We start from the raw sequence: 22,403 nt of genomic DNA, 5'->3' as shown, positions 1-22,403 counted from the left end.
TTTCAGTGGAAGAAAAATAGACCTTCATGTTTTTTATTTGAAATGGAACAAAACTACATTAAACTCAAATGCTGGCAATAAAAGCAGTCCCCAAATGCGTCCCAGGCCCATAAAATGGGTTCCCTGACAAGCACGTTTAGAAAAGAGTGAAGCCAGGCTGACGGGGCTCCTGAGCTCTCCCCCAGCCTGTGAGGGGCTCCCATCCACTGTGAACAGGTCACACAAGGAACAGTTGGGAGAGTTTGCCAAATGGAACTGGCCACTCTCCCTTTCCAGGATGTCTTGCAGGCCACTGCTCTGTGGTCACACTGGGAAACGGTCCATCTGGATGGTCACGAACACGGGATGGAAATACAGTGTAGCGTGTTAGTGTCTCATGTCAGTCTGAAAACCGGGTTGGTCATGTCTGAAGACCTCTGAAGAAGGCTCGGTGCCCTTGCTTTTCTGAATTAGCATCGGACGTGTCAATCTGTGCCCTTAAGCAGGCCGGTTAATGATGGTGATGATGCTAATCCACATAGGGAGTAAAAGTCAATGCGGGGTCATGCCAAAGACACCGACATTATCCTTGTCAGAAAACACTTTTAGATGCAAGAGACCCAAATAATACGAAAATATTCACAAAAGCTGGAACAGACATGTTAATGACGAAGACCCACGAGTCATGACAGAAGAGGGGTACAGTTGTGGAAAATGTTTTGAAGCTCCCCCTCTCTCATTAGCGAGACTAAGGTCAAAAGAACATCCCATCTCTTCTTACGCATGTGTCAGCTCCATGGTGAGAGAGGCTGGGTAGGGAAGCGGAGACTGAGATCTTTACTGGAGAAGAGGTCTACTGCTCAAGAGGAAACTGTCGGCCCGAAGTTCAAGGGCCGGCCTGGCGACCAGCGCTGTCCCACCCCCGCTTGTTACGGGCCACCAGCCGAACGTGGAAATGAGTGATGTTGAAGGTTAGTGGGAAAGTGGCAGCCTCTTGGGTGGCTTAGAACAAAGTAAGCTCCTTAAACGGCAGGAATGAAAGGCGGGGAGAGATGGGAACCTCAGGGGCCAGTGCCACCTTTCACCGTGTGTGTGCAGGGTAAAATTTGTTCCCAAGGCTCCCTAACACAACTCATCCCTCCCACCTATACAAATCAGGCGTTCCATCTGATTACTATAGTTGTCGGACTAATTAGGAATACATTAATCCTAAGCAGTCCAGGAAGAGAATTATTTCATATCTATTTTGCTTTATTTCATCATATTTATTAAGAGTAATCCTCAAATTGAAAGCTTAGAACAAATACAGCCGAGAAGGGCTTACCCAGCTATTAGGGGAACCCCCTGCCTTCATGTGGCCATTTCTGCCGTCCCACTGTCCTCCGGCAAAAGCAGCACCGGAGGGACCATTTCTCACTTCTTCTTCCTTCCTGAGCCCATGAGGGGGGTGGGGAAATTGGATCTGACACAAAAATAGGGAGCCTGACATCATGGGACCATGTTTTCTGGGTGGGGGGAAGATCACTGCTCTGAAAAAGTCTCCTTCTGTCAGTCTCTGCCCCCCCCCCCCCAACACTAGTGTGTGACTCTGAAGCTGAGCGATATTCTCACTCGGGTGAGTGTGTGCATTAGTGAGATGTCAGTGTGTAAGTGGAGTGAGTGAGTGTGTGTGAGTTTGTGTTTGTATAGGTGGGGAGGGGATGAGTTGTGTTAGGAAGCCTTGTTTTAACGTGAGAGCCAGGCCACGTCTTCCCACATGCCATTAGAATGCACAGATTTGGGGATTATCGGGCCCTTGCCTGGTTTTTCTGGAAAGCCGACAAGGTTGTCTAACCTGCGTCAGGCCCGGTCAGTTGCGAGCCCAGCGGAGCAGAGGAGCAACGCGGTTAACATGGGACCTCCACCACCGGGTGACACGAACCCACACGGCTAAGTCTTAGCGCGCTGAAAGGGCGCTGGGGGGGTGCTGTCATGTTCAAGTGAGAAATGACAAGCTAGAGATGGCTGCAAGGCTGAAGAGACACAGATACTGTCCCCGGGTTCTAAATGTGTGGGAGGTGGACCATGGGTGCTCAATGGATCTTAATCGCTCACAAAATTGCAGACGGGGTTATGAAACAGCAAGTTGATGAGAACACAGGGGAGGAGTGGGTCTGCCAGGTGCCTGTGCAGGTCCCGCAGGACCTAACCCCTTGTGTCCCTGAGAAGGCAGAAGCAAGCCCCCTCCACATTTGCCCATCTGCTGCCTCTGTGTCCATGTGCCCTCCCTCTGTCCTGCCGCTGTGGAGGGCCGGCCGTGCTCCTGCGTGGCGAACTACCCCACGGCCCTCTCCCCGACACAGGAAGGCAGGGAGGGTCCAGAGGGAGGAGCAGGACTGAGGCTCCCAGAACCAGGGCCTTCCTTCCTCCTGCAGGTGGAGGCCCCAGGAGCTGGGCCAGTGGCTTCGTGACACGCATCAGCCTTCGATGGTGATGGACAGCTCCCAGCAGCCGGGCCCCTTGCCTGGGAGTCATGCATTTTGGACTTGGAAGGACCACAGCAGCTCCTAGCTCTCCGGCTTTCTGAAAGCCCCTCCCCAGAAGTTTGTTTTAAAACAAACAAACAAAACACATAGCAGAAGCCACCCAAGGTGGACAGTGCAATGACAGGCCCCAGGGCTCAGTTACAGTCCCGGCAATTCCAGAAATGCTGAGGGGCTCAGTGCCTGCTAACAGTGCTGAGAGGGCTCATCCGTAATTGTCCATAACTCACATGGCCATTCATTGCCACTCACCCAGTTCTCACCTCCACTCACTTCCCTCGCCCCTTGGAGAAGAACCATGAGGTCGAGGCAACCTGAGCAGCTCACTGAGCTTTCACCCACCTTCCAGGATGTGTTTGGCTGTCTGCACACAGCGGAGGGCTGGGGAGGTGAAGACGGAGGTGATTTGGATGCCACTGTCCAGTAGTGCTTCTCCTGGAAAAAAGCAGGTGGAAAATGCCTCTGTAGGATTATAGCCTCCCGTGGGGGCAGCTCCGATGGGAGGCTCACCACCTGAGGTGGGTGGGACCTTAAGTGGCTTCCAGATTTCCACTCCCTGCTGTACCTGCCCCATGGAGTAAGTGGAGCCTGAGAACAGAGTGAGAAGGCACTCTTGTGACTATGTTATGTTCTATGGGAGAAAGGAGACCACCACAGGTGGCCTGAGCCATTCAGGTGAGCCCATTCAAAGCAGAGATTTTCTCTGGCTGTCACAGAAGTCAGAGAAATGCAAAGGCAGAGGGATTAAACATGTAAGAGACTCTTTGCTGGCTTCCAAATGGAGGGGCCATGTGGCAAGAAATGTGGGTGGTCTCTCAGAACTGAGTGTGGGCCAGTGCTGACAGTGGCAAGGGAGTGAGGACTTCAGTCCTACAACCACAAGGAACTGACTTCTCCCACAACCTGATGAGACTGAAATGGTTTCCAAGAGCCTCCAGATGGGAACTCAGCCCAGCAACACCTTGATTTCAGGCCTCGAGGCCCTGAGCAGAGAACCCAGCCACACAGTGTCTGCATGTCCGATCTACAGAAAGATGAGCCACCAAGTGGATGCTGCGTTAAGTTCTTAGTAGTTTGCTCTGAAGTGATGGAAACCTGAAGCTCCTGGAAGCACAAGCCTGTGAACCACACTTTCTCCTGCAACATCAGAGGCCCTCAGCTGTGGTAAAGAAGGGGATTTCTTCAGGAGAACTACCATACAAGGTCAGGAGGTTTCAGTGGATGCTGTCATAGCCTGGATTGCGTCCCCTGAAATTCACGTTGGTGTCCTAACCCCCAGTGCCTCAGAATGTGACTTTCTTTGGGAATGGGGTCTTTACAGAGGTGATCAAGTTAAGATGAGGGCGGCTCCAAGCCAATCTGATTGCTGTCCTTATAAAAAGGGGGAAATTGGACACAGAGACAGACAAGCATAGGGAGATGACATGAAGACACAGGGAGAAGATGACCGTCTATAAGCCAAGGAGTGGGGCCTGGGGCAGATCCTTCCCTCAGTGCCTCAGAAGAAACAACCCTGGGTCAAATCTCTGAGCTTCCACTTACTAGCTGTGTGACCTTGGGTGACTGACTTAACCTCTCTGTGCCCCAGCTTCCTCATCAGCAGAGTGGAGATAATGCTAACACTGATCTCCAAGGGCATGTAGCAAGGGCTCAACCCTCATTAGCGACAATCATTGCCATGAGATTATTGTTACTATTCCTAATAGAATGACACCCCCCTCCAACATACCTGCCGTTCTGGACTGGAAAATTCCACAGGACGATAATGGTGGGTCGTTTTCAAAGCCTTTGATGCCGTTGCTCCGTCGGGGCAGGCTGCACGGGAAGTTCAGGTCTGGCCGGTAGTATCTCCCTAAAGCATAAACGCGCACCAGACATTTAATTCCCTCGAGTTAGTGCCACAGCACTCCAAGGACTGAGACCCGTGTTAGAAGCATGGTTAGCATTTGAACTGCCATCACTGTGTTTGGCCTCGAATGTGTTCTGTGACGTGGATTTGATTCGAGGAGAAAATACTGCTTTACTGCCCACACATTTCCTCAAATACAGAAACTCAGGTTTCAGCCCCAGGAATCCCGAGACCCTCTCTGACCTCTCCTGACCCCTCCCGAAGATTCACTCATGCAAGTGTCTCTACGACTGACCACGCTTAACTTGATAAGAATCTCAAGTTGGCATTAATTAATTAGGTGAAATCTGACCCATTGCCATAGCCTAAGTATGTCATATTGCCTATGGGGACAGAATCCATATGGCCGGAGATGCCCCTGCATTGTGCATTAGTCAGCAGAGCTGGACCCCCCACCTCCTGATCCAGAGGCTGCAGAGCGCCAGGGTCACCTTGAGTTTGACCCCAAGCTTTAATCTGACAGTCTGGGGCAAATCTTGGCACCACCAGTTGCTGGTTGTGTGATTAAAAGCAGAAGATTAATCTCCTCTATCAGTTAAAGGGAACTGTTGCAATGGATCATTGAGATAATGCCCAGAACCTCACGCCAGGAAGAGGTCAATGAGTGGCAGGTCTGAGCTTATTGTCAAACTATCCATTACCCTGCAGAGGACACCCCTCCACGCCAAGACCTCAGCTCCTCCCAAGCCACCCCCAAACCTCCCGCTATGACAGGTTCTAGCAGCCCCACTGCCTCTCCTGCGACCCGTGAAACCACACGGCAGGTCCTGCATGCCCCTCCCAGCCCCTCGCAGTCTCCGGGCCCTTCACCACCCAGGGGGAGGCAGCAGCTAGTCTGCGTGCCATGATTTTAGTTTCCACGCATGATTTTTCTGAAAGCTCCCTCCCTGGGAATTCCATTGGCAGAGATGTCGTCTGAACCATCGACTTTAAAGGTCTTTATTGTTATTATTTTCAGGGAAGCCTGTGTGTTTATTGGCTTCCTGAGCGTGATGAAGCGGGAGGAGTGAATGGCCCCGATGCTGGCCGGCCACGCTTCCCGGCCTGAAGCTAATGGAGAAGTCGCCAGGTAGAGGCCAGTCATCTCAGGCGTGAGTCCCTCCCGGCTGAGGGACCCGCCATTGCACACGCCGACCATGCTGCCCAGCAGCTCGGCAGGATGATCCTGTGCCCAGGTGCGAGTGCGCCCTCACCACCCGGGCTTCTCCATGGCTGGGGCCTCCTCCTGGCCTCGTGCAAGTGCTTCAGCAGCGAGTGCTGCTTCCTCGCAGGCCTGGGCTCGGCCACCGCCGGGCGCCACACAGCTGCACCAGCTGCTCGCAGGACACGTCAAGCCGCGGATCAAGATCTGCTCTGGGGCAGGTGAACTGCTGCTTCTACTCCGCTTCCACCACCTTGTTGGTTCTTGGGTAAGGACCGCCCGCTCCTATAGGTCTTTATTATTAATGCCAAAGGCCTGGGCGTGTTCGCTGGGGGAGGGGCTATCTGTATTTTTTTCAAAGAGAAGGTCCATCTGTTGCATGGTATTCTCAAAGGCATCTGTGATTCAAAAGATGGCAACCTGCTCCATTTAGGCTTTTTGCCTTCAGTGACACCGTGGTCACTGTGCCAGGCAGAGAGCAGAGCTCAGAAAACCAGGCTACAGGGAAGGTTAGGTTCTGACGGGAGCAGAATCTGCAGAACAGGGGGTGCCCTGGGCCAGCACCACTGGGAACTCAGGGACCATATGAGGGGTGGGTGCTTGGGCCAGAAGTGAGCAGAGATCAAGAGGAAAACTGGAATTAGGAGAGGCCAGCAGCACCCCCAAATGCTCCCTTGTAGTAGACTTAACAGTGCAGCCTGCGAAATGCAGACGAATTAGACAGTCAGTATTCACTTTATCAAGGGACGCTTTCCCTGTAAAAAGATCCACGGGGAGTTTCCTTTAAGCTGGCAATTTCCAGTGCCTTCAAATATTTTTCCTAATAGGTGGCTTGATCCCTTGTTTAGATGACCAAATACTGTTCCTCACATTCACCGATTGTCCTATTGTTCCTTTCCTGACGCTTAGTGTCTCTACTTGGCCTTGTTTTGTAGAGACAACCACAGCGCTACCTCTCTGGGTTCTTGGAATCTCTTCAGTCATGATGTGATCTGCTCAGAATTTTTCTGATGTGTGCTGGTCATCTGCCAATGGTTTTCCCAATTCATTTCCCCCTTTCTTGGCCTGCTTCTGGAGGGGTCCCAAAGGGCTGACTAACTCAGTTACCGTGAATGGATTTTATCACTGTGTTCATTCATTCATACCTTCAAGTATACAGTTAGCTTTGGCTTAGAAATTGTGGCTGCCCATTAGGGGATGAGCACTGATACAGGTGTGGATCCTCAGGACAAGGACTGGCTTGTGGGTATCTTGTATTTCCAAGCACTGTCCTTAGTCTTGGCATTGAAAGGGGTAAAGTTGGGGTGAGTGAGACACATGTTCAAAAATATGCCCTTCAGTTGAGAAAGATAGCCAGGCACTGTAGGGAAATGACCACCACGGTGAAGATTAGCCGGGCGAGATAGAGCGACAAAACTGAGATAGGGCATGTGCTAGCAGCCGAGGGGGCAGAGACGCAGGCCACGGTGACTTGCTCAGAAGTCAGTGCTGCACTCATGAACCAAATACTGTGCATGCTGCTGGAGTAAGTGGACTGGCCACGTGTCCCACCCGTGGACCTGCTTAGATGGAAACCATTCCTCCATCTTCCACAGCTCATTTGACCTAAGATACTTGCAGACAACATACACAGCCAAATGCTTCCATGAAACCCTACAGAGGAGACGTAGCACGCGTCCATTCCACATGCACAGGCTCTAGGGAGCCGCTCTAAAGAATGGTCCCGGGGAATCTAGCTCGGACGCTCGGGAAGTGGTCTTATTTGTTAGGTTTCTCTTGTTTCTGTGTTTAGAGGCAGCCAGGACTTTACCCACCATCAGGAGTGGAGCACTGCTGCAGCCACGACTTCCCGAAGATCTGGTCCACTCTCTCCCCGTGGCGCACCACCAGCACGCTCCTCCTCGTGATGGTGGCCTGCGATGGAGGAAGGAAAGAAAAGTTGCGGTGAGCAATAGACATGTTCAAAACCCAGTTGAGTAGCACAGCCAAACATTGTTAAAATGTGCAATTTAACAACCGCATGATTAGGTTTCTTCAGAAAAAGCATCTCCTAGTCATCCGACAGCTGGCCTAAGGATGGATCCCTCCTTCCTTGTTCCGTAGCTCCATCCGATTTTACCAACACCATTATAATGAAGAGGACTGGGGACTGCAGGGAGAACTCTTGTTAATTTATGGAAACTTTTTATCTCCCTGGCACTTTAACATTGTAAAGGAAATGAACAGAAGCAGGAATACCCAGACCGTAGCACATCAGCTTCTCTGTTCTTTGGTCTCTTCCAAGTCCTTATGCTTTGTCTTAGTCTATTCTGGCTGCTCTAACAGAATTCCACACACTGGGTGGCTTATAAACAACAGACACTTATTTCTCCCAGTTCTGGAGGCTGGAAGTGCCAGAGATCAGGGTGCCAGCCTGGTTGGGTGAGGGCCCTCTTCTCAGTTGCAGACGTCTTGCTATGAGCTCATATGGTGGAAGGGGCAAGGGAGCTATGGGGTCTCCTTTATAAGGGCATTAATCCCACTCATGAGGGCCCCACCCTCAGGATGGAAGCACCTCCCAAAGGCCTCACCTCTTAATACCATCACACTGGGCATAGGGACAAGGCAAAGAGAGTGTTATGATCATCTCTTACTGGAGCGGGCGGCTGTTGGGTTCTGGATGTAAACACCCACCTCCTAGGGAGGAGCTCCAGGTGCAAGGTGTCTTGTCTTACAGCTTTGAAGTATGGTGGCTCACAGATTGCCTATGCTGACACCAAGATGCCTCTCCCCTCCAAGAATGAATATTAAAATATCCCATTCCCTTGTCCCTGCTTGATCTGCAAGTAGGTTGCAAGGCACACACGTGCCCCTGACTGCCGTCTGCTTACCAACCATCTCAAAGTACTCCCAGTGCTTTGGGCTGAGGTTTTGGATTCAGGGCATTTTCTTCCCTGGAAGAGCCTAGAGCATTTCAACTTGAAAAGCAGAGCTTGGCAACAAAAATATTAAGATACAGTGAAAGGTCCATTGGGAATGGACTGGACTGAGCCCCGGGGTCCAGAGAACCAACAGAGTTGCACTGACTCTTTAGTTGAGGTGCTGTATGTGTGTCCTGTGGCTGCTGCAACCAAGTGCCACCAACTGGGTGGCTTAAAACAAAATAAACGTATTCCTTCATGGTTCTGGATAATAGGAATTCAAAATCAAGGTGCCAGTAAGGCCGTGCTCCCTCAGAGGCTGTAGGGGAGGCGTCTTCCTGCCTTTTCCAGTTCCTGGTGGCCCCAACAACACTTGGTTTGTGGCCCAATTGTTCCAGCCTCTGCCTCGTGCTCACATGGCCTCCTGCCTGTGTCTTCTCATGTATATTAAATCTCTTCTGCTGTCCTCTCATAAAGACGGTTGTGATTAGATTTAGGTCCACAGGATAATCCAGAATAATCTCCCCATCAAGACCCTTCACTCAGTCCCACATGGAAAGGGCCCTTTTCCTTATAAAGTAAATTCACAGTCCAGGTGTTCGGACCTCCTATTTTGGAGGCCATTGCTCAGCCTGCTACATGTCCATCTTACCAAACCTGATGCTACACTTTTCTTGCTATTTGGAAGGGTCACACTCAGACCATGTGAGAGGGTTCAGTCCAGGGGAGGCACATGCTAAGTTTTCATGCATTTAAATCACCAGTGAGTTTAGACAAAGGCTGAGCTATACTCAGCCCTCAGCCTGTCCTTCCGCTTCTCCGGGTCCATTAACGTGGAAAGGGGGTGCAGCCTCAGGGAGCCGGCCCCGTGGATGTCTGCTCTCATGCTCTCTACCTGGTGAGTGCAGACACCACTGCGCCCCCAGAGCCTACGCAGGTGGGGATGGGAGCCTGTTTTTGTCTCCTGTGACTCGCCGGCCTCTAGCTGCGGGCCAGCGGCTCCCCTTCCCTGGTCCATTCTCTCCGGCTGCAGACCTAGCTAAGGGAGGTGCCTGGCTGCCTCCCCAGCGTCCAGCGTCCTGTGCTCAGCTTGTGCCTGGACTGAGCCCACCGCAGCCTGGAGGCAGCCTCCGGGGGACTGATGGGTTCTTGGGGATGGAGTTTTGGATTCAGGGTGGCTCAGTTGGGAGTCTCGCTCGATTAGTGCCCTTATCAGGTCATTCCATGGTTCCTCCAGTGAGACTTATGGACCAGGCCCCAGGGAGGGGACTCTAGCAGGGCCACCCAGCTTGGTAATGAGAGAATCGGGTGAGAGCGCTGGATTCGGGGCAGGGCTGTGACCCTGTCCCTTCCCTGCCCTGTGTCCTAGTGCCATGACCCAGTTACGGCATGCGCTCCTTGGTCCTGCAGACTCAGCAGGCACCTCTGGAGGGTGCCGGTCAGTTCAAAGCCGTGGGGGCTCACCCTGCGCCCAGGTGGATGGAGGGCCCGGTGCCTGAATGGGAGCCTCCCGCTGGCCCACCGGGTCTGCGCTGCACTAGGGGCAGCAGGGGTGTGTGTTCCTATAGAAAAGCCGCACCTGGAGGCTGTGTCTGCACAGAGTTAATAGAAAGGTGATGTCACTGAGCTCGCTTTACGAAAAGGGCTGGTCACCTGTAAGGCCTGGAGGCTGCCGGCGCTCCGCGGCCTCGGCCGAGGAAGGGGCTCACCGTTGCGCTTGCTGCCGGAGTCTCCGTCCTTTCTGGAGTTCAGGTCCACGGCTAGACTGAAGGTGTATGTCCTGTGGGGGCAGAAACAAGACGCTGTGGCAGGATGACCGTGGTCAGCATGTGGCCTTGCACCTGCTCAAGAATGTACAGGTCAAGATAGGTCATCATGACCACAAACAAAGCGAGTTCAAAGAGCTCAGTGCTCAGCACATAAAAACCGGAGTAAATGGTGGCTGCTTGTCACCGTATCACCACCTGAACTGTGTCCCCCCAAATCCATATGTTGAAATCCGGAACCCTAAATGCAACTGCATTTGAAAATAGGGGGTGATCAAGGTAAAACGAGGTCATGAGGTGGGCCTTAATCCAGTATGACTGGGATCCTTACAAGGAGATGAGATTGGGACACACACAGAGGGACAAACGTGAGGACACAGGGAGAGGCCAGCCGTCTACACGCCAAGGGGACAGGCGTCAGGCGACACCAACCCTGTAGACGCCGGGATCTTGCACTTCCAGCCTCCAGACTGGGAAAGAATAGATTTCTACTATTTACCCGCCCAGCACCTGGCATCTTGTTTCAGCAGCCTCAGCGGACTGATACAACGATCTCAGCGTCACCTTCTGTAATAGCCACAGGCGTAAAGGCAAACGGGCAGGATGCAGGAGTGAATGAGCAGGGAACAGGCACATCAAGAGCTATGGAAGCGCGCGGGAAAGGGGCCGATGCCCTGGAGGGAGGGCATGAGGAAGCTGCTACCTGCCCAGAGGGACGCGGGCACCTGGTGCAGAGACTGCAGGTGGGTGGTGTGACAGCGACAGTGACAGTGACAGCTGGTGGACACTCTTCTGCCCATTCACCTGTCACGGTGGATGGGAATGAAGAATTAAAAAATTAGACATAAACCAACCGGCGGGCCAAAGTGCCTGGGCCGCAGACGGCGGGTTTGCAGAGGAAGGGGGGAAGGGTAACCTGATCACGCAGGTGACTAGTAGGGGAGCATCGCTTTTGCTACTATTTTCTTAACAGCACTGCTCTCATTGGGCTCTTCTGTGTTGTGGTATCTTTATGATTTTTAACGTACAGAAGCCTTAATTTTAAGCATTTGATAATCACTACTAAAGACAGAGCTAAGTTTCTCTTTAAGATCCCTCTAATCGGGTCTACGCTTTCAAAGCTCTCCCCGGAGAGTCCAGAAATCAGAAACACATTCATTTAAACAGCCTTCTATTTAAAAATAATTTCCTTTTTCTGTTTAATTCTTGGCTTTGCCAGGAATGGATTTCAGTGTATGATGCGAGGTCACATGAAATACCACTTACGTTACACCCGTTTCTTTCCCTGTTTCTGCTCGGCTACTGGATGCGAGCTCCCCAGCGCCGGGCCTCCCAGCAGCAGTCCCTGTTAGCTGCTCTGTCCCGTCCGTCTGTGTTTCCTTTCCCCTCAAGCCAAGACCACGTTATAGATTTGTCTCACGGTTTTAACATCTGGTAGGGGCACGATCTACTCTCGTTGTTTTTATTTTCCAAGGGTTCTCGGCGTCTCTCTCTCGTTTATTCTTCCAGATAAACTTCGCAGTCATTCACCGAGGTTCCAGAGCACGGTGCCACTGCGTCTCTTCCTGGAGCATTTTGAAACCTGGAAATGACTCCAGGAGGCATCAATATATTCACGTGGCTCATTTTTTGGATCATGAATGTGGTGTGCTTCAATTTATTAGCCCATGTGTAGATTTTGTATTTCTCTTTTAGAGGCCTCAGGACCCCAAATTCTCATTAAATCGGTAGCTGCCCAGCGCCCACCCTGAAGCCCCCAGGAGGAGCAGAGCCGGGAGCATCTGTCCCGCCTGTCCCGCCTCTCAGCCATCCAGAGCCTCAGGCCCCTGCTTTCACCACGCCCCGGGCGGTTCGCTGCCCTCACGGTGTCCCGCTTTGGTGAAGGCCTGCGGCTTGTACCTCTCTTCCCACATTGCTTCCTGTCCTGTCTTGAGCTGTAAACTAGTACTGGTGGTAACCAGGTCAAACACACTCACTTTGTTCCTATGGAATGTGAGCTTTAGTTGATCCTAGACCCAGAACACTGGCGTTACATTCGAGCCATTGACATTTCCCTCTTCCCAAGAAGGCGCCCTGGGGGGCCAGGCACCCTTCAGGGTTTCACAGCGACACAGGAAACCTGGCTGGCTTCCCCTTCCTGAAGGCAGGCGGGGACACCCGCGCCCCGCCTGTGGCTCACCCTGCGACGGCAGCGGGCCTCGTTATCTATAAATAACATCTGTGACATTTACAGTTAGAGACAAAAGTGACTTTTTTTTTTGCCAGTCTTTCAAATGCTCATCCATCTGCCGGGTGGTCCTTCCCTAGTGTCACACCAGTGGTTTCAGGCTGCGGGGGGGGGGGGGGGGGGGGGGGCGGGGGGGGCGGGGGGGCCCTCCCCTTCCTTCCTGCCCGCCCTCCTTGTGTAGCCAGCCCCAGCGACTGCACGAGGCAGTTCCCTGTGATAAATCCACGCGTGCCTATGGAGACACATGGTGTACAATGCATGCATATAGTGTAATACAAATCATACAAGTACTATAACAAAAATATAAATTAGTTATATTACAGGTAAATAATTATATTATGTAAGAATACTATAAAATATCTTTATATGTATATATTATAAATATACATATATATATACACACACACAGGATGGGGCAAAAGTTGGTTTACAGTATGGAAAATAATACAGTAATTAGGAAATAATAATCCAACAAGAAACTCTATTTTGCATGCTCACAACTGTAAACCTACTTTTGCCCCGACTTGTATAATGTAAAAATTACTGGCCCTGTTTCTCTGGTTAAACCTTTGCTGATACTAAATTTGGTATCAGGAGTGGGTGCTGCTGTAACCAATACCTGAGACTGAGCAGGGGGTGGAGGCCGGGAGGACTTTGAGAAGTGAGATAAAGTCTCAATGACCCCAGGCAGACAGTTGATAGAAATACAGATGTTAAAAGTGTTGCTGGTGGAGCTCAGGGCGAGTGAGACGCGCTATAGGAAGCTGGAGGAAGCGGAGTCCTTGTTATGTAGTGCACAAAAGGTTAGCGAGATTGTCCACAGAAAGCAGAACTTGTAAGTGAGGAAGCTGGTTATGTAGCTGAGGACATTTCCCTGCAACCTGTGAAAGGTGTGAGGAGAGAGAGGAATTGAGGGAAGAACTGTTAAATAAGAGGAACCAGTGCTTGGTGATTTTGGAAATCCTCAGGATCTTCAGGTCATTGATTTTTACCAATGACGGAATGGTCTAGAAGCGTGCAGACACTGTGACCACTGTTTTCAGGTGGACGCTCTCAGACAGGAACTCAGAGGTCTCCGGGCTGCCGCCGGAGGCGACACTCACCTGTGCTTGACCCAGGTGTCACACTCGCTGGCTCGCTCCGTGTAGTTTTCGGGCAGGAAGCCCCGGCAGCCGGTGCGCTGCGAGATCCCGATCACCCAGCCCTCGCTGGCTTCCTCCTGCTGAGTGGGGTCCACGAAGATGTACTCGCCAGGATTTAGTGTCAGCTCGTCCACATTCTGGGGCTTGTACTGAAACAGGGCGCGCAGGGTCTGGAAGAGAGGCGGGTGCTCTCATCGCCAGAAGGGCTTGTTGGGGAAGGCGGCCCGAGGAGGCCGACCGCCCGCCGCGGGCTTCGGGCTGCCTGACGGGTCTCTCCCAGGCACGACCGAGCCTTTGTCCGATGACAGACAGTGTGGAATGTAGCCAAATGCCCCGTGGAATTCTTTGGATAGATTTAGAAATGAACTTTGGTATCTATCACCCGTCTATGAACGTGTGCATGTACATATCGATCACTGACCTATCATCTGTCCTCTATCATCAGTCTGTTCCTATCATCTCCATCATGTCTGTCACCTGTCTACCCACCATTCATCTGTCATCAACCTATCTTTCTAGCACCTCTGACCGTCTTTCCATCATTCATCTTTTGTCTATCTATCCAGCTGCCTAGCTCTTTGTATTTATTTCTCACATGAAGGCTCTCAAAGCATAGCCCGACTTTCGCATCTACCCTCCTTGCTGTGAAGTTTTACTGCTTCTCCCACAGCAAGGACGTGGTGGGTTCACTCGTATTCATTCTGTGGGTCCGGGAGGAGCACCACACGGTTTCTACTTGAAAGAATTAATTACTGGAAGGAGCCCTCCCCCAAATTATTATCTAAACAAATTAATAAACAACACGATATATTGATAAACCTTTGCAGTAGTCCAGAATGCTTTGTAATGACCAGAAGTGCTCCCCCCCCCTTTTCTTTTCCTCAAATTTGTGTGTCTCTAACTTATATGGGGTGGAGCAAAACTAGGATTATAGTTTTATATATATAAAAGAATGCTAGTTGTAAATTGTATAAAAAGGGATACAATTTTAGAGAAAAAGTAGAAGTTCTTCCTTCTACTAAAACGCCTCTAGTGGAGGGCTGCTGGGGCAGGTGCTTGGTCGGGGGAGGCCATGCCCGGCCCGTTGCTGTGGGAGGGCCCAGCCCGCCTGCCCAGCCGCCGCTCACCTGGTAGTGCACGAAGCGCATGTCCCGCGAGTACAGGGCCGCAGTCCACTGGCAGCTGTGGCCCGGGTGCACGGCTTTGGCCAGCTGCTCCAGCGTCCTCTGGTGGTGGGGGTAGAACTTGTGGGCCAGGGTCAGGTGCAGCTGCTTGGTGCAAGGCTTCACGGTGCAGTCTGCAAAGCCGGGTAAGCACAGGGGCGCCTGCCGTCAGTACTGCGCACCCTGGACGGCCACGCGTGCCCGCGATGGCTACACGCCGAGGCTCAGCTGCAAGAGCCTTTATATGAGGCCTCCCTGGCTGCGCACCGGGGCTTTCTCGGCCAGGCAAGGACTCTGGATTATGCATCTTACAGAGTTCGCCTTATAAAGGACCTGGTTGGGTACCTACAAATTCTACAAAGAGGTATAAAACGGGTGTAGAGATGTGGGTTTTGGGGGGGTTTGCAGCCTGCCAATCTGCAAGCTAGTTGTCCAAACAGTTGGTAACATGTATGAAGTTACATGTGGGTGTGCATGTTATCCGCTGCCTGGATGGTGGGCTCCCTTTCCAGGTCAGCTGCGGAGTCTCAGAGAGCAAAGGCCAGAGGCAACTCGACCCTGTCAAACAGGACAGTCCCTCTGACATCTGGCTCGCTTTGGCTGGCCCTGGTTGTTCTGGGGGGTCTCTGCCCGTGTGGCCTCAGCCCTCAGGGCCTCACTCCAGGGCTCTCGGGCCAGCCCGGCTCTGATTTCAGCTGGGCCACAGAGCCGTTTATGTTCCAAGGAGGTGGTGACAGACCGAAACTGTTCCGAGTTTGGTGTCAGGTGGGTCTGGCTTTGGACCCACTCTGCTCCTTTTGGCAGGGCCACCTCAGCCTGACTCAGCTTCCGTTCTCACAGCAACACCATGAGGACAGTGTGGGCTGCCTGCCGGGGCTGCTGTGGAAAGCAGGCTCCAGGGGTCTTTCAGTAATTATCAGTTACCCACCTCCTCTCTCACGGCAGACACACCAACACCCAGGATCTGTGTCCCCTGAAGAATGTCAGGGGTGCTGTGAACACTTCCTGGAGCCCAGACTTGGTGGCTACCCATGTTTCACCTGCCTTTAGTGGCAAACGAGACACCCTGGAGGTGAGAAGCCAGAAGCAAGAGTGAGTGGGTGTGGGGGAAATTCCTTCTCTCGGGTGTCTCAGTAGTGGGAGGGCGCCTTCCCACGTGAGTCAGCATGGCCCGAGAAAGACTCACTGCCCTCTCATCAGAGCCATCAGTGAGTCACCCAGACTTCTGAATGGGCCTTGTCTTTTCTTCCGTCTGTGCCCCCTGCCAGTGGGGACGTTTCGTTGGGGAGGGACCCAGGGGACAGCGGAGCTGTGGCCGGCCCCTCCTGAGCCCTCAGGGTCAGGTGCAGGGCACAAGTATCTGAAGGGCAGGGTGGAGCCTGCTCAGGGTCGGGTGATGGACACGAGGTCAAAGCCGATCTCTTAGGACCGTGGCTGCTCAGTATAGAACCCAGCTGGTGTGGAGTGGGACAGAGCTGGACTCCCGGTCCGGTTCCACCACCCACTGGGTAGGAGACTCCGTTGGTTTCCTGGGGCTATTGTCACAAATTGCCACAAACTGGGTTGCTTAAAACAGAAATCTGTCCCCTCACAGTTCTGAAGAATAGAGGTCTCAAGTCAAGGCGGTGGCAGGGCCCCCTCCCTCTGGACCTCCAGGGGAGGGTCCTTCCTGCCTCTCGCAGCTTCTGGGGGCTCCAGGTGCTCCTTGGCTCGTGGCTGCATCACTCAGTCTCTGCCTCCACCTTCTCGGGGCCTCCTCCCTGTGTCTCTGTGCCCTCTTCTCTTCTCACAAGGACACCAGTCATTGGATTTAGGGCCCATCTCACTCCAGTATGACCTCATTTTAACTAATTATATCTGCAAAGACCCTTTTTCCAAATAAGGTCCTTCTCTGGGGTTGCGGGTAGACATGAATTTTAGGGGACACTATTCAACCCATGGCAGTGACCATGGGCAGACACATTACCCTTCAGAGCCTCAGTCTTTCCATTTGTGAAATGGGCAATGAGACCCACATTTTGGGGAGACGTAAAGAGTAAGCTAGGCGCTGAGCCAGCTCTGGGGCAAGTGGCTGACATGTCGCACCAGGACCAGACCCATGCTGTCCTTTCAGGGGTAGGAGGTGAAGGAGCCACCCTTTGACCCACGTTTACATAAAGGAGACTAATCCACAGAGAAAGGGGCCAAGCTCATATTAGCCAGGAAACAGGACCCCCACGCTCGACAGGCCACCTCCGAGTGGGAGTCTGGGATTCACGGGTCTGGGCTCATTCGAGGAGGGGGCAACACGGGACACCTGCGGAGGGGCCGGGAGGGGTCTTCCCACCAGGGCTGCGGCCTCTGAGTTTCAGCTTTAGCAAATCACAACACCACTGAGCAGCACCAGGAGCCGCAGGGAGTTTCCACCAAAAGAGTTTACATCATCCGCAGAGCCAGAGCCTCACCATTTTGCAGAGAAAGGAAAACGACGCAGGGCGTTGAGGGGACTTGATCAAGGCGCACCGCGAGCCCGAGACGCGGGAGCAATTCGCGCCTTCCACGGTCAAGCCCCGAAGTCTTCCCACTAACGCCAGCCAGAGCCTCAGTCTCCAGGCCTGGCTGGCGTTTGGAGAAAAGGGAATTTTGCTATTTCTCAAAGGGAGTCTACACCATCTTTCCCCAAGAAGCCAAGCAAATGCCTAAAAATGAAAAGAAAACAGCTAGGACTTGTGTTTTACACACAGTGCTGACCTGGGGAGGAGAGCTGCCCAAGGTGGGCCCGGGGCTAGGGGAGGCCCCTGTGCCCCTGTGTGACCACCAGCCTACAATCCCTGTCATTACATCGCCACCCAGCACCCCCACCTGGGGCAGTTTCCCCGGCAGCTGGCATACGGCAAGTGTTTTGAAAATCACTTCAAAACCAATGCAAACAAGGCTGTTTCCACTTAGAGACGAGACCAGTGCTGGCTCTCAGAGCCTGGTTCTTCCCTTGTAAGGACACCCGACTCCTTAGGACCATCTAGCAGAATGGTTCAGCCTGGGTTAAGGCCACGTCAAAGAAGCTGCTTGGCAAGGGAAAGGTGGGAATGGGTGTGGCCTGGGCAAGGTGGGCGCACCCTGAGCAGCCCGGGGCAGCCGTCTCACCACCACTGCGTGAGGGACCAGCCGGCAGGCTCCCTGCCCTGGGATCCACCCACTGCGTCCAAGTGTGGACGGCACAGCCCCCCAAAGGGTCACTTCTTACCAACCCGGCCCTGTGCGTGCGGCTGGCCGGCTGCCTACCTGCTAAGACAGCTGCTTCCGTGGCGAATATCATGGCGAAGTCGCGGATGACGTCCGCAGGGCCGTCGTTCACGAAGAAGCCGAGGTAGCTGACGGACGAGTGCAGGACCAGAGGCAGGGCGGGGGGGAAGGAGCCCAGCATCCTGTCTCCCGCTCTCTTCAGAGCCTCGTACAGACTCTCCAGCTTCTGGTCTTCACACTAAGGGGAGAGATGGCCGTGCGCTTTCTCAGCTCCCGCTGCAAGGCCACAATTTGGCCTAAAATAAAAGGCCTTTCAAAGGGACAGGCAACACGCATTTATTCTCCAAAGAAAAGAAGAGCAATTCGGGAGACACTGATTCCGGCAGAAGCCCAGTGTTGTTCCGATTAGGAGACAAAGGCCAGGGGTGTTGCCGAGAAAGGGAAGGGGACAGTTACACCCACGGGAGGGAGGCGTCGCCATGGGGGCAGAGAAGCTGACACAGTGACACTATTCTAAACAATGTTTTTAATTTTCTGTCCTGCAGGCATCATATCTGCCTTCTGTTACCCTTGCAGGCAGGTCTTTGGGGCACACGGTTGCTTAGGCCCAGTCAAAGGTTATTTTGCCCTGGTTTTTTTTTTTTTTTTTTTGGTTTTTTAAAAATTGATTTCAGAGAGAGGAAGGGAGAGGGGGAGAGAGAGATAGAGAACATCAATGATGGTTTATACGTCTGGGGTTATGGGTTTGTTCTGCACCGGGTCCTCCGTTTCTTAGAGATTTCAGGTAAGCTTCTTTGTGGGCTGGACTATTCCTTCAAGGTTGGAAATCCCTTGTCACTTGAACTGCAGCCCCTTTCGCCCCGTCATGCTGAGTCAGCCTCCGCATCACATCCCGAGCCAGCGCCCTTTCTGTTCCGCGGCCCAGGGCTGTGCCCAGCACACATCCGTCAGCCTCGGGAGGTTTCTGTAGGCTCGGAGGCAGCCATGGTGCACTGCTCAGAGCCTGTGCCTCCTGTGGGTGACCCCTTTCTTCTCCTTGATCCCTCCCAAGCTTTCGCCCACAGAAATCTCCTGCACTTCTAATTCTGGGGCCTGCTTCTTGGAGGACCGTGGACCAGCATAGACTCTGACCCTGCCTCCCTGCCGCCCCCAGTCCACTGCACTCAGATCTGTCCACATGCTCTTCCTAGAGGCGCAATGCCACTCCCCACCCCAGAGCTGCAGGTTCGCCCCCGTCAGTCGCCTGGAGAGCCTCATCTAAACTTCTCAGCCTGACCCCTGGGTGGGACCCACAGAATTCGCTGACAGGGTGTGCCCTCTCCAGGTTCTGATGGGAGCCACGGAGGAAGTGGCACCTGTCCCTCCCTCCCACATCCTCACACCTCTGTCTTCTCTTTTAAGCGCCGGGGTCTGTCTCACCTTCCCAGGAACCCCGCGGGGCTGCCTACTGACCATTTGCTATGTCAGGGCTGGTTCCCAGGCAGGGAGCAGGCCTGCATTTATGACTGGCCAAACCCACCCACTCCTCGGTTGATCCATCACGTGTTTCTGAAGCACCTCCTCTGTTTCAGGGACTGTGCTAATCTCTGGGGGCACCAAGATGAGGGAAGCATCTACCTCGACCTGAGGGGTCCAGTCTGGTGAGGGATGCTGAGATGCTCAGGGAGAGTACCTCTAGAGATATAAACAAAAGGAAGGTGGGGGCACAAAGGGCAGAAATCCCTTCCCCCTGGGAAGACAGGAAACACAAAAGGGAGGGGATAAATGAATTGGGTTCTGAAAGGTGAAAAGGAGTTGACCAGCTAGAGGTGAGGAGGAAAGGAAAGGACATCTCACAGAGGTCAGCCAACACTAGAGTTGTGGACAGCCCCACAAAAATAAGTCATGTGTCCACTCTCAATTTTGTCCTGTCGCTGCCTCATTATTGCAGAACATGACTTCAGCTGCTGTATTTATGAGCATTAAAGGCGCTTTGGGGCTGACTCACCGTGAAGAAGTCGCAGAGCGTTATGTGAGGGAAGACCTCATGGGCCCGGTTCTTTGTGCACTGACGCCGGCTCTCTCTCCAGAATTCTTGAAGTTTTTCCAGCAGGGACCCCGTGGGACAGAGGAAAAGGGCATACTCCTGGGGGATAGGGTCATCTAGAGACGGGTCGTTGCAGTGAGAGCGCAGCCTGCAACAGAGAACAGGCCACTTTCACCTGGTGCCATGACAGAAAGATTCTTTGCCCTGGAGGACAGACACCACGGCAGCAATTCAGAAAGCAGGCCACGCCGAGCACCTGACGTATATGCCCCACAGACATCGGTCCTCCAGCCACCTCGCGGTGACATGCCTCAAACATGCAGCTTCGTGTGGCCACAGAGCAGGTCAGAGTTCACTCAGCTCTCAGACCCGGCTCGTCTGATTCCCAGGTCAAAGGCCAAGAAATCGAGAGAAAGGCGACACTGAAACTCAGAACCTGGTCTTCAGATGACCTTGGTGGTCCAGCCATTTCCTTAGTGTTGAAAGGTTTTGTGGCAAAATATTCAAGTTTTAATTTTATCTCACACTTCAATTTAAATGCAAACATCAAAACCACAAAGAACTAGGCAAAATTTAGGCGGCTGTGATATTTTCTTTCAACTCAGAAAAAGTTATTTTTTTCTTTATAATTTATGTAACATGAAGTTTAGCTGTTGAAAGCGTACAGTTCAATGATTTTTAGTATATCCACAGAGTTTAGATACAAGGGAAAATAATATAAGACCCAAAATTCAAGTTCATTCTCACTAATAATAAAAATGACAATTAAAGCAACTATTTTGCTCCTCTGTCAAATGAACAGAATATTTTCCAAAGGATCAAAGTTATGCTCGATTGTGTTGAAGGGCAGTGGGATTTAAGGCTGAATTTGTGTGTCCTCTGCACAGGGCAACTTGCCGGTATGTGTGAAGAGCCTTAAAATACCCAGACCATTTGAACTAACAATTCCACTGCCAGAAATTTAACCAGAGGGAAAAACAAAACTATGGAAAAAACTGTGTATAAAATATTTGTCGTAGGATTATTTATAACACGAGAGGAGGAAACTAGCTAAACGATAGTAAATGTACTTATCGGCTCATTAGAAGTTGTGGCTTTGAGGCGTTTCTAATGGCTCGGGGAAGCACTCGTGAGATATTAAGTTTAGGAAGCAGTAGGCAACCGCGTGGGAAAACTGTACTTACACGCAAGTACGCCTCCCTCATAGTTACCAAAAATACCAACAGAGGCGCCCCCCTCCCGCTCGCTTCCCCTGTCTAGGGGTAACCTCAACGGCTGATCTGCTTTGTTTTCTCCTAGACATTCAAGTAATAAATTCATAGACAGCACCTGTGTGTTTCATGTAAATCATAGGCCATTGCTCAAATTATTCTGCAACTTGAGTTCTTTAACTCGACAAGGTTTTTCTGATTTCCACATGTTAATAGATATACAATTAGTTAAGCGGGAACCTTCTCGGGCTGTGTAACCTCCCATCACGTACATGGGCAAGCTTCCGATCCTCCATTCCGTTGGTGTGCGTTTAAATTGCTTTATTTTTAACACTGTAATTAAGGTTTTTGAACCTGTTTTTTTGGCCCCTTTGTGTTTCTCCGGAGGATGTCCTTACACTTGGAACTGCCTCTTTGGGTGGCTACACACACTCTCAGTGTTGACAGGCACCCCGGATTGCAACCAGGAAGGTAAGAGACCACCCCTTCCCTCCCCCTCACCAACCCTCGAAGGTGCCTGTTGTTTTTGAGGGTATCTGAGTCTGCACCTCCCTGATTGTTAGTGAGGTTGGGCCCCTCTAGGCTGAGACTAGGGGATCCCACTGTCTCCCGGTTCCTTGGTAGGGCTCCCAGTCTTCCTGGCTGAGGGACCCACCGGGCCCTCACAGCCCAGGCTCCGTTTCTCCCGGACATTGGGCAGCTGCCTGGCCGGGTCCTGGGGTTCCTCCCTACGTGCTTTACCCTTGGCCTAAGAGTTCCTGAAGGAAGAGAGGCGTTCCCCCCGAGGACATGCTGGCCACTCAGAGAGCCACTGCCACTGTCTGCCATCCCCTCGGTGGAGGACACCCCTGCCTTGCAGGACTTGGTTTTTATTGTTCGAGTTTCACTGTGGCTGTTTCAGGGCAGAGTGAGAGGGGACTTCCTGCCTAAGGGCAGAGTGATGGCATCATGGCACATTTGGGCAGGGCCGGGTTCTAGAGAACGGGGAGCCCTCCCCAAATTCCCAGAGCAGACAACTGAGGCCCGCAGCCGCAGCCGTGGGTGGGGTGAGAGTCACATAGCTGGTGGGTGGCGGAGCGGCCTGGAGCCAGAGCTCCTCGCCCCACCCCCAACCACCTGGTGCCCCTTAAGATGTACCTCTGATGCCTCAGGGGACATTTACTGCCCCTGTGATTCTCTCCCCGGCAGAGGCAGC

General features: G+C 52.5%; 1 protein-coding gene across 2 annotated transcripts in view; it reads right to left on the bottom strand.

Moving 5' to 3' along the window:
* Positions 1–22,403, bottom strand: part of UBASH3A (ubiquitin associated and SH3 domain containing A) — a 31,217-nt gene that overhangs the window by 6,323 nt on the left and 2,491 nt on the right. For both annotated transcript variants that reach the window (XM_087817940.1, XM_016221347.2), the window contains exons 3-10: positions 19,959–20,145; positions 18,011–18,209; positions 14,714–14,883; positions 13,548–13,756; positions 10,105–10,231; positions 7,366–7,465; positions 4,231–4,353; positions 2,844–2,936 (exon numbers count right to left, since the gene is read on the bottom strand). In XM_087817940.1, coding sequence (XP_087674066.1) covers positions 2,844–2,936; positions 4,231–4,353; positions 7,366–7,465; positions 10,105–10,231; positions 13,548–13,756; positions 14,714–14,883; positions 18,011–18,209; positions 19,959–20,145 — 1,208 coding nt within the window. The remainder of the gene's footprint in view (positions 1–2,843; positions 2,937–4,230; positions 4,354–7,365; positions 7,466–10,104; positions 10,232–13,547; positions 13,757–14,713; positions 14,884–18,010; positions 18,210–19,958; positions 20,146–22,403) is intronic.

Source organism: Miniopterus natalensis, chromosome 6 (genome assembly GCF_054644295.1).
Source record: "Miniopterus natalensis isolate mMinNat1 chromosome 6, mMinNat1.hap1, whole genome shotgun sequence".
NCBI classification, from domain to species: Eukaryota; Metazoa; Chordata; class Mammalia; order Chiroptera; family Miniopteridae; genus Miniopterus; species Miniopterus natalensis.
This window is presented reverse-complemented; position numbering and strand designations above follow the sequence as displayed.